Source organism: Theropithecus gelada, chromosome 11 (assembly GCF_003255815.1).
Source record: "Theropithecus gelada isolate Dixy chromosome 11, Tgel_1.0, whole genome shotgun sequence".
Taxonomy (NCBI): domain Eukaryota; kingdom Metazoa; phylum Chordata; class Mammalia; order Primates; family Cercopithecidae; genus Theropithecus; species Theropithecus gelada.
The window spans coordinates 44,328,114-44,345,429 of record NC_037679.1 but is presented as its reverse complement, the minus strand read 5'-3'; the positions used below and the strand labels follow the sequence as shown (position 1 = coordinate 44,345,429).

Sequence of the window (17,316 nt, the reverse complement as noted above, 5' to 3'; positions counted from 1 at the left end):
AATGGCCTAGGGCCTTAGCATTTAATATGCTTCCTATAATTACTCTTAGTTTTAACAAGACACCAAGAATCTCAAATAACCCTGGTATTCTCAAACACAGAGACTGTATTTACAGAATTAAAGTTAATGTTAAATTTACAGAATTTTATTACAGAATTAATGTTAAAAATGTTGTTGAGGTAAGACAAATATATGTATTTTATCTAATTTAATTTATTTGTTTATTTTTGAAACAGAGTCTTGCTTTGTCACCAGGCTGGAGTGCAGTGGCACGAACTCGGCTCACTGCAACCTCTGCCTCCCGGGTTCAAGCGATTCTCCTGCCTTAGCTTCCCGAGTAGCTGGGACTACAGGTGTGCACCACCATGCCAGCTATTTTTTAATTATTATTATTTATTTTTAGTAGAAATGGGGTTTCGTCATGTTCATCAGGGTGGTCTCAATCTCTTGAGCTCGTGATCCACCCACCCCGGCCTCATGAAGTGCTGGGATTACTGGTGTGAGCCGCTGTACCCGGCCAATATATTTATTTTAATACCCACTTCATCTCATATCACGAGGGCCTAATTCCATCAATTCCCAAACCTTTGACATAGAGACAGTTCTCATATTTTCCCATTGCTGGTTTAAACTTTTGCTTTCTCTTTATTACTCACTTATTTACTTTCTAGCCTAAAAAGCTCTATTGCTCTTGCCCTTTCCTAATATTCCCATATTTGCTCATCTATATCTTAAAAAAGCCTCCACAGAAATTTTAGGGAGGTTTTCAGCTGCATCATTTTTATCCAGAAGCCATTAGATTCTCGTTTAATTTTCAAAATATCATGAGAAGTAAAGGCTAGTATTCTGATTTTGCAATTGAGAAAACCAGGACATGGAGTACATAGCTAGTGAGTGTCTATGCAAGATTTAACACAAGACTTTCTCAGTCTAAATCCAATGTTACTTCATTATCTCATGTAGCCTAGTTTAGATAAAAGGGAAATATTCTTAAGGTTGACAAACTTTCCAAGATGTTGTTATAATTCTCTGAGACTTTGATAGAATTTCTAGCTATTCCAGAAATATAGAAAGTGTCCTATGAGAGGTAGATGGGTACCTGATACAGATGACAGAGAAGTTTCTTACAATGAGCAAGGGACAAAGGGGTGCCATGGACTTCACCAAAGCTACTACTTTCTCTGTGAAGCTTTGGCTCAGGAACCCAGGTGCCTTCACTCATCTTTGTGGCTGTCCAGGAAAGCATCAATTGGGGAAGTGGGTGGTATGAGTGCTTTGCTTTCATTTCTGAAGGAGGAAGTTTTGTTAGATATAAACTTTTGTGGTGGAAGATATTTTATTTTAGCACTTTGAAGCTACCACTACATTATTGCATTAGTCAGCTTGGGTTGCTATAACAAAATACCACAAAGACTGGGATGCTTAAAGAACAGAAATTTATTGCTCACAGTTGTGGAAGCTAAAAGTCCAAGACCCAGGTGCTGGAAGGTGTGGTTTCTTCAGAGGCTTCTCTCCTTGGCTTGCAGATGGCCACCTTTTCTTTATATGTGCTTGCCTCTGTACCCACACGCTCCTGGTGTCTCTTCCTCTTCTAAAAAGGACATTCATTCTATTGGATTATGGACCCACCCTTCTGACTGAATTTCATCTTTATTACCTCTTTCAGTCCCTAACTCCAAATACAGCCAAATTGGACATGAAGGCTTCAACCTACAAATTTTTGAAAGACACAACTCAGTCCATAACAATTATCTTCTGGCTTTAATTGTTTCTTTGAAGAAGTTAGCTTTATTACTGATGCTTCTTTGAAGATAATGTATCTTTTTCTGTGGCTCTTATTAAAATTTCTGTCTTTGTCTTCGGTTTTAGCAATTTTATGATGATATGCCAAGATGTGGTTTTTATTGTATATATTTTCTTTATGCACATTAAGTTTCTTACATTTACAACTTCAGCTTTTTCTTCACTTTTCGTAAATATTCAACCATAAATTCTTCAAATGTTACTTGTACTCCACTACCTCACACTTCTCTTTATTGGATTCTAAATATATTTCAGTTCACTAATTCTAATTCTCTCTTCAGTTTTGATTAATCTGTAGCTGAATCCATCCATTGAATTTTTAAGTTCAGTCGTGGTTTTAAGTTATAAACTTTTGATTTGGATATTTTTATAGGTTTAATATCCTACTGAAATTCTCAATTTCTTCTTCTATATCCTCAAAGATACTAAGTACATTTATTTAAAAATATCCATTATCTAAAGTCTCATTGACTCTATTTCTATTGTCTATTGTATCTCTTGTTCAATAACAATGTCTCATCTCTTTCCATGTCTATTTTTCACTGTGTGCCAGGTATTTTATATGAAAAGTTGTGGAGATAAAAACAAGTCTAGAATTATATTATCTATTTTTGGAGATGATTTACTTTTGTTTCAGGTAAGAGGCTAGTGAAAAATCTATTTCCAGTTGACCTAGGCAAGTAACATCAAAAAATTTTCTCAGCTTCTCAGCTCTTTGGATTTCCTTCTTGATTTATAATTCCTTACTTGTTAGTTCTCCAATGACTTCAGTGAAATTTTTAAAACAAAAATTTTCCAGTTTTTGTAGTTGTTCTCTGAAGTACGGTTGATCAGAATTACATAGTCCTCTATTATGAGACATGGAAGTACTCTTATTTTTTAATAAAAAGTACACAGGCTACATAAGGTCCATTTCAAAAAACTCTAAGAGCTCTGAAATCTCTTCCTATTTAAAAATTTAACCATATACATATCTCATCTATATATATACATACATATATGTTATACATATTTATACCTGGGATATGAAAATTATATATACATATACTATGTGCATATACTATGTATACATAATTTTTATATATAATTTTTATATATACATAGTATATACGAATCCTTATTTTTTATACATATGTATAAAAAGTGTATCTATGTATAAATATATATGTTATATATATATGTATATATAATTTTCATATCCCAGGTATAAATCCTGATTTTGTTAAGAACATGTTTGTGCATGTATACACTTGTACTAAGAAAATATCTTCATTTTATTTATTTTCTTTTTTCTTTATTATATGATGTAAGTTTTACTGACTTTATATCAGCATTTAAGTAAATATGTGTGTGTGTGTATATATATATATATATACACATATTATATGCACATACAAATACATACTTTGGAATAGAACAAAAATATTCAATTATAGCAGAATTAGGGGGAAATACAAAAAATACAAGCTATTTATAATTGATTTGGATTAAAAAAATAGTTGAATAGGTTGCTCTCAGATCTTAGATTGCCATTCCCTGAATCTACCTTATCCAGAGATAAATAATTTTTTTTAAAAGTTATAGTTTGTTTTATGCTTCAGTGGACCAAATTGTCTAATCAGATTTTTTTCTGTGGAAAATTGAAATTTATTTCAAACCTTATATTACTAAATGGTGTGATACTGCCTAGAATATATTTAGGAAGTTTTAATTATAAGATGTCATATACATTTACTTTCTTTCTTAATCATATATTTATTGAGAGCCAACATTCTACTAGCACTGCTCTAAGTGCTGAGGATATAAGAATAAACTATCCTGACATGGCTCTCCTTCCATACTATTGCCGGAGCCACAATATATAAGTAAGTAAGCAGTTTAAATTAATGAATGAGACAATAGCAAATAAATGCCACAAAATGACAGGTGTTATGAGAGAGAGGAGCTGGTAAGAGAGGAAAGGGCTATGTGAAATAGTGTTACAGGGACAGGTTCTCACACTGGATAAATGTGAAACTAAACAATAAGACAGCCATTTGTGTAAAATGCTAAGGGTACCGTTTAGGCAGAAAGAGGATGAAATACAAAAGCTACAAAATAATAAAGTGCTTATCATACTTGAGGAAAAGAAAGAGGACTTGACAATTATAGCCCCGTAGGCCATGATAATTAATATCAAGCCCAGCTTTCATTCCAAGGACAACAGGAGGCCGTGAAAAGATTTTAGATACTTAATTATATCAAGAGCTATCATATTACATTAAAAAAATAAAAACATAGTTCCTGATCTTCAATTATCTAAGGGCTTCCAACTTACATTTCAATTTTATTTAGTTTTATTACTGACTCTTTCTCCATGTTCCTCTCTCCCTACTAAAAAAAAAATCATGCAAAAATCAGATTACAAGATTTTGCTACTTTATCCTTTATTCCTTGCAAATGCAGGCAGATTTCTACTGACACTATCTTTCCCAAAAGGAATGAAGTTTTGTCTTCTATCTCAAAAGTTGCTTGGGAGAATGTCATTAATTAGTAGAGAAAAAGTACTTAGAACAGTGCCTTGTACAAATGATAAATGATAAGCAACACTAAGGAGGCTATTATATTATATGGTATATAATAATTTCCTCAGGATACTATTGAAATATAGTGAGTGGTGTTGTGAGACAGGTTAATTTTACCCTACTGATGACGTGTTGTTGCCATGGTATTCCTCACAGTATTGCCTCTGACCAAGGCACACACTTTATAGTTAAAGAAGTGTGGCAGTGGGCTCATCCTCATGGAATTCACTGGTCTTACCATATTCCCCACCGTCCTGAAGCAGCTGCATTGATAGAATGGTGGAATGGCCTTTCAAAGTCACAATTACAATACAAAATAGGTGACAATACTTTGCAGGCCAGGGGCAAAGTTCTCCAGAAGGCTGTGTATGCCCTGAATCAGTGTCCAACATGTGGTACTGTTCCTCCCATAGCCAGGATTCACAGGTCCGGGAATTAAGGGGCGGAAGTAGAAGTGGCACCACTCACCATCACCCCTAGTGACCCACTAGCAAAATTTTTGCTTCCTGTTCCTATGACATTATATTCTGTTGGCCTAGAGGTCTTAGGTCCAAAGGGAGGAATGCTGCCACCAGGAGATACAACAATGATTTCATTAAACTGGAAGTTAATATTGCCACCTGGCTATTTTGGGCTCCTCCTACCTCTAAGTCAACAGGCTAACAAGGCAGTTGCAGTGTTGGCTGGGGTGATTGGCCCAGACTATCAAGATGAAGTCTACTATTTTATGATGGAGGTAAGGAAGAGTATGCGTGGGAATGCGTGGGACAGGAGATCCTTTAGGGTGGCCCTTAGTATTACCATGTCCTGTGATTAAGGTCAATAGGAAACTACAGGAACCCACTCCAGCCAGGACTACAAATGGCCAAGCCCCTTCAGGAATGAAGGTTTGGGTCACTCCTCCAGGTGAAAAACCATGACCTGCTGAGGTGCTTGCTAAAGGCAATGGGATGGGTATTAGAAGTAGGACTGTGATTGTCAAGAGTATTTTCTTCTTATTTTATTAAGAACACGTTTGTTCATGTATACACTTGTACTAAGAAAATATCTTCATTTTATTTCCTTTCTTTTTCCTTTATCATGTGCCATAAAATTTATTGACTTCACGTCAGGATTTAAGTGTTGTTAACGTTATGTAATAGCATTTAGGTTAAGGATTAGTGCACTTCTGATTGTATGAATGCTAGCTGCGTTAGGTTAGGCATTATTATGCCCTTATTATTGTCTTTATTTGAAGATTACATGTGATGTCAGGAGATGTGAATGGGTTCAAGTTGAGAAGGGATGGATTTGAGATGGTTAATACTGAGTTTCAACTTGATTGGATAGAAGAATGCAAAGTATTGTTCCTGGTTGTGTCTGTGAGGGTGTTGCCAAAGGAGATTAACATTTGAGTCAGTGAACAGGGAAAGGCAGGCCCACCTTCAACCTGGGTGGGCACCATCTAATCAGCTGCCAGCTTGGCTTGTATTAAGTAGGCAGGAGGAGATGGAAGAGAGACTTGCTAAGTCTTCCAGCCTTCATTTTTCTCCCGTGCTGGATGTCTCCTGCCCTAGATCATTGGGCTCCAAGTTCTTCAGCTTTTGGACTCTTGGACTTACACCAGTGGTTTGCAAGGGGCACTTGGGCCTTCAGTAAAAGACTGAAGACTGCACTGTTGGCTTCCCTACTTTTGAAGTTTTGAGACTCAGGCTGGCTTCCTTGCTCCCCAGCTTGCAGACGGCCTATTGTGGGGCTTCACTTTGTGACCGTGTTAGTCAATACTTTTTAATAAATTCCCTTTATATATACATCTATCCTATTAGTTCTGTTCCTCTAGAGAACCCTGACTAATAATACGTATGGCATACAAAAGTTCATTCAGGATATTATAGAAACACAGTGAGTGGTGTTCTAAACTAGAATCAGAAAAGTCTTCCTAAAAAATTAAATGCCTGAGATAATACAAATTAGCCAAACGAAGAGATTTTTCCGGATTGCATAGAAAAATGAGTCCAATTTGGTAAAGAAAACTGCATGTTAAAAAACAGTATATAAGCATATTGTAACTCCATCTATTTTAAAACTGTTTAATGCCAGGGTCATTTGTATTTTTCATTTATTCATCAAAAAACATTTATTAAGCATCCATTATACATTAGGCACCGTGCTAAGGGCTAGGGGTATAAAAGAAATACACGGAGCTCAAAACTTAGTAGGAAAACAGTAATTCAAAATGTAATGTTTGTTGGAGACGGACATACTGATAAATTACATTTTATTGATCTTTGTATCCATGATAATTTTGACTAATTATTGAATCTTGCTCAGTGGAATAAAATTATGAGCATCTCTTCTTACGGAGATGCCTTCAGGTATTTTGTTGCCTGCATATGCCCTGTGGCATTTATGCTGCCATCTCTTAATACTTAGTCATTGGCACTACTAGCAAGTACTATATACAGCTAGGGAAATACAAGACCTACTTTAAAGCAATCTACACAATATAAACTGTTCTCTAAGCTGGCATTAAAAAGGAGAAGTCAGGAGGGGAAAATGTTTATAATTCTAAAGTAAAAAGCATCACAAAAGAAATGCTCTGGAGTAAAAATTATAGAAGTTATAGGTTTCTTAATACATTCAATATTTAAACATTTAATGCAAAATATTTGAATATATGTTTATAAAACCATGAGTTATCTGCAAATCTTCTATTTTATAAAAGAACAAATAGGAAGCATGTTAGTGATGACAGCAGCAGACCAGGAATTAAGAAAACCTGACTTAAAATCAAGTATAATTGTCCTAGGCAATGGAGGAGCTAAGACTAAACCTGCATTCCTGAGGAGGTTGTTGGGCAAGACTAAATTTTTTTCCTGGCTTGCCTGATTTCCTTCCCTGACCAAAGCCAGAAGTCTGAATTTGGCATTGACTTTAGAAGTAGCAAATTTAGAAGTTTCAGTAGATGAGGGCAGGAAAGTGACTTAATTTATGTATAAATAAAAATAGGAATAATGAAGCAAAAATATAGGCTGTGTAGGGAGGTTCTCATATATTGGAAAATTAAAACGTGATTCAAAATGTGGGAGATTTCTCAAATAACTGAAAACAGAACTACCATTCGACACAGCGATCCTATTACTGGGTATATACCCAAAGGAAAACAAATCATTCTACCAAAAAGACATGCGCTTGTATGTACATCGCAGCACTAGTCACAATAGCAAAGACATGAAATCAACCTGGGTGCCCATCAACAGTGGATTGGATAAAGAAAATGTGGAATACATACATCACAGAATACTATGAAGCCATAAAAAATGTATCAAATTGGCTAGGCGCCATGGCTCACACCTGTAATCCTAGCACTTTGGGAAGCCAGGGCAGGCGGATTGCCTGAGCTCAGGAGTTTGAGACCAACCTGGGCAACACGGTGAAACCCCTTCTCTACTAAAATATGAAATAAATAAGGCGGGCGTGGTGGCGTGCGCCTGTAATGCCAGCTACTCGGGAGGATGAGGCAGGAGAATTGCTTGAACCCGGGAGGCAGAGGTTGCAGTGAGCCGAGATAGCGTCACTACACTAGAGCCTGCGTGACAGAGCAAGACTCCATCTCAATAAATAAATTAATTAATTAATTAAAAAGTATGAAATCATGTCCTTTCCAGCAACATGGAGGCCATTATCTTAAGCCAATTAATGCAGGAACAGAAAACCAAATACCGCATATTCTCACTTGTAAGTGGGAGCTAAACATTGGGTACACATGTATGCCAAGACAGAAACAATAGACCGCGGGAGCTGCTAGAGTGGGGAGAGAGGGAGGAAAGCAAGGGCTGAAAAACTACCTGTTTGTTACTATGCTCTTTACTTGGGTGATGGGATCATTTGTAACCCAAACCTCAGTGTCACACACAATATACCAGCTTAACAAAACTGCACATGTTACCCCTGAATCTAAAATAAAAGTTGGAATTATTTTTAAAATGGTCACTCTTTACTAAGAATCTAATAGATTTGATATTTAATATTAGGTTATCATAATAATATCAATAATAACATTATCCAAGGTAGCAGCTACTTACAGGTCACAAATGAAATCTTCATTACCATGATGACACTAAATTATATCCTAAATTATATTAATGCAATTATGAGAAAGGAATAAAAACCAAAATTGATTATGGTTTTCTCAGAGTTTTATCTTATTTTAATAATTAGTCTTTTTTTCTAAGTATTTTAATTCTAAGTGGTATAAATTTCAGGGTTACCTGGTAATCTTTTTTCTCTAACATTTGTGCTTTGTTTTGATTTTGCTAGCTTTATTTGTCAAATAAATTATTACCATTTCCCTTCATTCACTTGTTTTCTGTGTAGAAACCTTGGTCAAGTCACCTATTAATCTCTCGATACTACAGTTTTATCATCTGTAAAATGTTGACAGTTATAATACCTTTCTCAAAGTTTCTGAAAGTATTCAATCAGAGAACGTAAGTAAAACTCTCAGCACAGTACTTAATGATAAATGGAATAAAGACAACTAATTGTAAACAAGAACAGCAAGGAATGGCATACTTTTAAAATGACTATTGCTAATGATTATATTTTGAGCACTTAATATGTACTTAGATGGTGTGTTCCAAGCTTCTCACAAATAAAATCTTCTCACAATACTCCCCATGCCTAAGTATTGTTCGCCTCTAATTTCATAGATGAAAAATAATGAGAAACAGAGAAGTTAAATAACCTCCCCAAGGTCACACAGCTAATAAACGATAAAGTCAAGCTTCAAACTGTGTTGGACTAACTCCAGAATCTACACTAATGTCCATTAAGCTATGCTTGCTCTTATGCAAGTGATGAATATAAATGATGTCAGAGCTCCAAACTAAACAATTAAAACAGAAAAAAAAAAGAAAGAAAGAAAGAAAGAAAGAAACTTGGCTGGAGATCTTCAAGGCAATAACCAACAAATGGTTTTGAGTTCTAAGACAATACAGGATATTGAAGCCCAAGTAGGTATTACAGGTTGATAACAAAGATAAACAAAGACAGGCATCTGATTCAAAATAAATATAAATAAACAAATAAATAAAATAAGCCAATGTTAAATCTTCGAAGAGTTCAGGCTCTCAGACTTGTCTCATAGGAACATGGCACATAAATGAGGTGACTCTGGGGACAGGAGTGGTCAAAGGCTCCTCAGACTTGATTAGGTTAAATATCTAAATCTGGTAGCTGGACAAAAATGGTCAACATTTTATGAATATAGAAAAAATAGAAGGATATCCTGTAAAACATGGACTGTTAAAATGATATAGTATTTTATCTTATATTTTAATATAATTTGATGTTTACTATCAACTATTCCTTGAATTTAAGCATACTTTTAATCATAGACCAACAGAGATATATCTACCATGCTTTCTTGCTACTAATGATTTTGCTGGGGATGTTCAGAAAAAGCCACAATAAAAATCAAATTTGTAAGAAAAATCATGGAAACCCCATATAGTGAATATTGCAGAGTGGAGATAGAAAGTATTTTAGTTTTTTTTTTTTTTTAATTTATACAGTGTTACTAAAATAAATGTGGATTTTGGAAAGCAATAGTTAAGCAATTCTACAGTATGATCCAATTTCAACAAAACCGAGGAAATTATAAGACAGTGCTGGCATACCATTGTGCTGAGATACTGCTCCACATGGAATTATTAAATACGAACCTACAGCAAAATTTAATTTTGATCTTCCTCACTTTTCTGGGGGACATCAGATGCCCAATCACTAATTTTATTTGATTTTTTTTTCTTAGGGAATAAAAGATCTTCCAATGTTCTAAAATCAGATTTGGTGATAATTATGTAACTGTAAATATAGAAGAGTTCATTGTTTTGTACTTTTAAAAGGGGTGCATTTTATCATAAGACAGTTGTATCTTAAAAGAATTGGGTTCAGGAGGCACCCTCTCCTGGGCAGTAGGGGTTAGTTGGGATATTTCATTGGAAGCTGCACTCCGTGGCATCAGGAAATATCTGTGATTCTCTGAAGTGAGTAATTCCAGAGTAGCAGTTAAAGACAACATGGGGTTCAACTTGGCCAGCAATGAACAAATGATTTTGCCTCACTTTTCCTCACTCTTTTCCCCTTAAAAAAGGGACAAGAATAAACATGTTAACTGTTAACAAAAATCTTCCATATAAAACTGTTTTTGCCAAGCCTATTCCTAAACAGACAACAACAACAAAAAAACCTATAGTACATTAGAAAATCTGGTAAATACATAAAACTCATTCAGTGAAATTAATGATATGCCAAATGTACTTTACTTGGTTCCAAAATAAAGCAAACTAAACAGAATTCACATGGGGGAAAGAAAATAAAATCATAGAACATCACATCATAAAGCTTACGTGGAAATGTTTTATATTCTATAGGCCACTTTGACTTTATCACTACTTTGAACTATTTCTAGCATATTTTATACCAGTACACAATTCAATAAACATATCATACATACATATTATACTATTCTAGATGGTAATGTAGCTTCACATTTAATAGAACAAGATAGAATGCAAGAGAACCTATTAGGATAGATTTCTCTTTATGAGTCTGAGATATATGTTAAATTAAAGGACGAAAACACCCTGCTCATCTTTCTTCCTAGGCATTTCTTTTCTAATGCAACAACATTCCTATTTAACAAACAATATCTATAGAATTGTTACTGATTTTAGCAGAATTTCTACATTTTTTCAAAAAAGACTGAAATGGTAGAGTTAAGACTGTAACAATGAAATACACTCTGATTAAAACCCCAGACTTATTTTAAATTGGGAACATATTTTAATTCTATCAAAATATTAATCCATAAATATTTGTTGAAATAATATTGTGTTTTGACATGGATAATGGGCACCAAAATTTTTAAATGTTTTACTATGGAAAATATTTAATATAAAAGAAGAATGGAAAGGAAACCCCTACATACTATGATCATCTATTGGTCCAACAATTTCAATAATTTCCCATACTTGCTTTATTTATCTTTCTATATATGGTTTTATTACTATCTAATTTTTTTTGCTGTTGTTTGAGAGGGAGTCTCACTCTGTCACCCAGGCTGGAGTGCAGTGGCTGGATCTTGGCTCACTGCAAGCTCCGCCTCCCAGGTTCGTGCCATTCCCCTGCCTCAGCCTCCCGAGTAGCTGGGACTACAGGCACCCACCGCCACGCCCGGCTAATTTTTTTGTATTTTTAGTAGAGACCGGGTTTCACCGTGTTAGCCAAGATGGTCTCGATCTCCTGACCTCGTGATCCGCCCCCCTCGGCCTCCCAAAGTGCTGGGATTACAGGTGTGAGCCACCGCGCCTGGACTATTGCTATCTACTTTAAGGAAAATTCTAGACTCCATGACTTCTACCCCTACATACTTCAGTAGGCATTTCTAGGATGGTATAAATTTGGGGGTTACCAAACTTTTCTTTAGTTTGAGACATTACAAAATAGAAATGTAAATCAAATTGTTTCCATTTTCAATCGTGCTATGAAGATGCCTAAATTTTAAGATTTATTTAAATCTTATAGAAGACAAAATATTGAAAATGTTCATAGGTCCTTTTCATTAAAATATGATTCTCCTTTTCTATTAAAATTGCTATCCAAATACAGGTTAAATTATGAAAAAATACACTAAAATGAAAATGTAAAATTAAATAAAAATTTATACTAAAAATTTAGTATAATTTTATACTATTTTTATACTATACTATAAATTTTTTATACTATAGTATACATTTTTATACTAAAATTTAGCATAAATTTTAGTATAAAAACTAAAAAATGTTAGTATTAAAAGGAAAGCAGATGGCAAACATTTTAAGTCATGTTTGCTGCACTGTTTTGCATCATGCTTGCTGCTTTATTACATTTAAATATTTCTGTTTAATAATTTAAGTTCATATTTGTTCTGAATATTGACACCAGAGATATAATCAGAACTATCACTGCCTAGATGTGCAAATCCTTCACCCAACAGTGAGTTGGGCAAACTTCAAATATTGTAAAATATTTTAAATTCCTGAGTATAATCTATAGGGCTTAATACAATTTATGTAAGTTGGCAGTAAACAGAATATCATTTCAACATGTGATCACTTCCACTGATACAAGTTAATATATCTGTCACCGTAAAATTTAAATAACATTAATGTCACTGATGATACAGCATTATAAAATGTTTATATATAAATTAAAAAAATTAAAATTTATGTAAATATTGATATAAATTTTCAGTTATTATATCAATATTTCAGCACACTAAATTAGCACTTCAGCTTTAAGAGCCATATTTTGAGTTATTCAAGTATATGTTATCCATAATTCTTTTTATATATACTTTATGATTCATTAAGAAATAAAAATTTATTGTAAATACAATTCTTTTAATCTTTCTTTATCTTTATACCGCTCCATGTATCTGTTATTAAGCCATACCTTCAAAGTAACCATCTCTTCTGGGCTGTACTTTCTTTGATGATTTTGGAACAGACACTTTATTTTCATTGTTTTTGAATAAGGATAGACGCACAGTGGAATCTAGACAAAATGAGCAGGAAGGGAGCAAAGTTCATCTTTGGTTAATGCCTTCTCTAAATGGCCACATATTTCTTATATGGTGGTATTAAAAAAAATAATATCCACTCTACAAAGCTCTATGAAATTGATGATGATGTTATATTAAGCTTCATAACATGGAAAGGTAGTCAACTATGTACATATTATTGGTTATCTGATTAAAAAGATAGCCAATACTTAAATAACAGAAATACTCTACTTTTCCATCTAAAGTATGGGGAGCTGGGATATAAAAGATGGAAGCAAGACAACTAAAGGAATAAGAAACAGGTAGGAAAGGTTATTTCATTAATTTAACACCTAAAATAGTGGTTTCTCTTTTGCCCTAATGTATTTTCAGATAACAAAGATGTGTAAATTTTCCCCTTATATTCAAAGCCAAGAATATTCAAGATCTATTATATTACAAAAAACAGATTGTGAATGTAGACTATACATGATATATTAAATTAAGAAACAAGATTTTTAACATTGTAAATACCAAATTACATATTTTAATTAAATGCTAAAGTAGAAAAAATAAATAGTATTTGCATAGCTGTTCTCCAGCGTGAGCAACCTGACAATTTCCATTAGTCTTCCAGTAATAATTCGTCTTTACTAAGTATGATTTACATTTTTCACAATGATTGTATTTCTCAACATTAGGGAAAATGTCGGACAATGTTTAGGTACATTTCATAAGTATTAATATATGTAATCTCAGGTGTTATAGTTATTAAATGTTTCTTATTAATTCAATATGAACTATCAATAAGAATAATAAAAATCTGTGTTTATATATTTCATAAAATAAGTATTATATATCATCTAAGTCATTGACAAAAAAGTGACATGTGAAAGAATCATTAGTCAATGAGGAAAGACGTTACCATGGGCTTACAAACTGTTTGGTATCTTATAACCATCTCTCTACTCTCTTGCTCTTCTTGCCTTTTTATTTGATGTATGTATTTTCTGACAACATCACAATTCAGCAGACCTGGGTTAGATCCCAGTTCCAACTTTTACCAGTTGTATGATTCTGGAAAACTGTTCTCACTTTCTGTCTCTTCCTCTGTCCAACAGAAGTAATATTGTCTTTGAAGTAGTAGTAGTACTGTACAAATTAATGAGGTCATTTGTGTAAAACATCAAGTCCCATGCACACATTAGTGTAGGTTCTCAACAAATAACAGCTAATAGACATGATTACGACATAAACAATGAAATATTTCCAGTTTATATTCTTAGAAAAAAATTTACATTCTTCTTAAAATTTACTGCAATATATAAAAATACATAGAACCACAATTGGCTCCATTTAATTCAACACAGTGCACTGAACAGAAGCTATGGATATTTTATAAGTTCTTTGGCATTTTCTCAGCCAAATAATAAAACAACCATACTTTCCTCATACTGTTATCAAGGTCAAATAATTTAATATGTATAAAATATTTAGAAAGGTTATCTAGCTCAATTTACTCAAAATAATTTTATTCCCCAAGACCAATAAAGAGTGCTACATTATCAATATCTTTTTGTTTTAAAACATTCTGATTGCCTCAGCATAAATGGATTTAATCTTGAATTAATTCAAATTGCAAAGGGATAATTATAAGAAATAAGAAACATAGTACTTTTAGATAGAAAAAAAATCACTTGATTTTGATAGTCCCTGAAAATACCACTGGTAATAAGATAGTATTCTTATCTCAATAAAAAAAATGAATAAATAAATAAAAACACAACCCAGTTAAAAAAAAAAAAGGCAATTGTAAACATTATAGCTTGTGATACATTTTTATTCATTATAAAGTCAGTTTTGTACACTTAAGTCTACCCCTCTGTGATAATCAACAGCAGATCTATGTTGCCTTTTAAACGTAATCTTTGTATCTCCCAGCAATGACTTGCCCAGTGTTGGGTAAATAGGTATTAAATTGATGTTCAAAACTGTTTCAAGAAACCCCTAGGTAAGTAACCATGTCCCTATTATGCATGTGTCTCTATACTTAACAGTTTATTATTTCATTTAAATAATATAATTTTAGTTAAGCATTAGAGTATCCATATTATTGAATTTCTTGTAAAATACCTTTTAATTTCTATAATTCTAATTTATCTCAGTTTTATTTTAGTATTTTTCTTCTACTATGTATAATAACATACATATCTGGTTATTATTACTCATTTTTTGCAGGTGCCAAATATAGCAGTGCTGTAAAATAAGCTTGAATAACTAGCAATATTTCATCATCTTATAAGGAGTATTATTTACTAATTTAAACTTGCCCAAATATAAGCATATATTTACATGACTAAAATGCACACACATATTGTAAAATGTATATTAGTGACTTTTATCTAGTTTTTTTTGAGTCAATTGACATTCATTGAATATCTACCAGGTGCTAGGCATGGTGGTAGTAGGTCTGAGATGTCAAGGGTGTTTCAGCCCTCAAGGATCTTAATATTCAGATTAATTTTATTATTAATTTTTTGTTGTTGAGAGCATAACACAGTAACATCTGATCAAAATTCTTGTAAAATCTTTCTGGAAATTAATGTGGTAAACAAAATAAATCTTGAATAAACTTCATTTTGGTGGAGTTTTGCCTATACTATTCCCTGTTGGTCCCTCTCCCTTAACATTCTTTAGTTACATTTATTATCATTCTGCAACCTGATTGCTTTGCTATAGCCCATGTGCTTACTTGACATGAAAAACATTAGTCTTTTTTAATACTAGCTTAATTCCTGGCAGAAAATCCATGTTACTTATTCGTCCTGTGTTCCTTAAACCTCTTACCAGCTACTCTCCACCAAAATCCCTATACTCAGACCCCATTCTCTCTGAGCACTCTGAGGAGTGCTCCACATCAAAACCAAACACCCACTCCTTTTCTGCATCCACCTCATCTCAGTCTTGCTACCAATTACACTCAGTACTGTGAGATTATTGATCCTGCATGTTTTCAATAAACCAGTAACTCTCACCTTACACAGGATCTTCTTCACTGCATGACTGAATTCTAAACTTCCCTGGATATCTGCTAAATTTCAACACAGATCACCAAATTCTGAAACTGCTTCTGTGCGTGAAGCAACAGTAAAAACAAACAAACAAACAAAAAGCCCAGAAACGCAAGACCAGTCATTATTGGTTCAAGCTTATGCCAATCAAGAGTTTAAAAGCAATTACTCACTAGGAAAAACAACCACCATAACCCAAACATAAACTGTATAAGTGATGACAGCTCCTCACAATTTTAGATTTTACCCTGTGGCTTCCAATCAATTCCTCCTCTTCCTTATCCAACCTCCTCCGGTTTTAATCAGATGGCCTCACTTACACCAATAGAAGTCATCAATACTAAGTCTCCCCTAGTAGCTGTCCATACCACATCTTTCCTCAGTTTCTTGCCTCTTCATTAATGAGCCTCCTCGTAAGTATTCTTCCCTCTCTCTGCAACTGATTCCATTACATTCTACTTTCTTAAATTAATTGACCCGCTGCTTTTTGCTGTATTTTAATTTTCTTAAATTAAATAATCTTAAATAAATAAAATATTTTGACTCATATCCCTTAACTGATAAAAATATGTATAAAATACAAACAGAAAATATGAAGTGCTTGCTACTGAGTGCTCTAAGGTTTTCTGTGGCAGAAATTTGAACTAAAGCTACCATACTTCATGCAATTATGCTCCATTTCCTTGAGGATTACTAGGACATAATTTATTACATTAATTGTTCCTATTCTGACATAATTTATTACAATAATTATTCCTATTCTCTGACACCCCTCCTGCCATGCTCGCCACCCCAATAGATCTAGTTAGTGTCACAGCAGTTTTATAGACGATGTTGCCCTCTGGTGGCTTAAAAATTTCAAGTTGGCAAGTTGTCTATGTAGGATATATATCTCCAAGTATATATAAAAATTACTAGTAAATCTTTAAGTGTTTAACCAAATTTAGACATTTAAAACATTGTTTTAGCTCATTAGTGAGTAAAAATTTTAAATTATGGTCATTATTTGAGACATATGCAAGTAAGTTAATGGTATATCACAGATCGATTTAAATATAAAACTGGAAAAAGTATTAAACATTTTTTGTTCTATTAGAAGAAAACCTGAGGCACAAAATCTTAAATAATTTGTTCACAGATACAAAATGAAATAAGTGCTACATCATCAACTGAACAGAAGATAGACAAAATGTGATAATTAGAAAAAATCTCTCAGATTTTCTTTTTCAAGCTTTTCACTATTAATCCTCCCTTTAATGTTTCTAATCTGTATATCTGTTGTGAACAAAGAATAGAATGAAAAAAAAGTGAG

The 17,316-nt window shown here is 33.4% G+C and overlaps 1 protein-coding gene across 2 annotated transcripts in view; it reads right to left on the bottom strand.

Annotated features, from left to right (window-relative positions):
• The window catches only part of LRRIQ1 (leucine rich repeats and IQ motif containing 1), a 209,838-nt gene that overhangs the window by 65,410 nt on the left and 127,112 nt on the right, over positions 1–17,316 (bottom strand). For both annotated transcript variants that reach the window (XM_025402587.1, XM_025402586.1), the window contains exon 24: positions 12,846–12,947. In XM_025402587.1, coding sequence (XP_025258372.1) covers positions 12,846–12,947 — 102 coding nt within the window. The remainder of the gene's footprint in view (positions 1–12,845; positions 12,948–17,316) is intronic.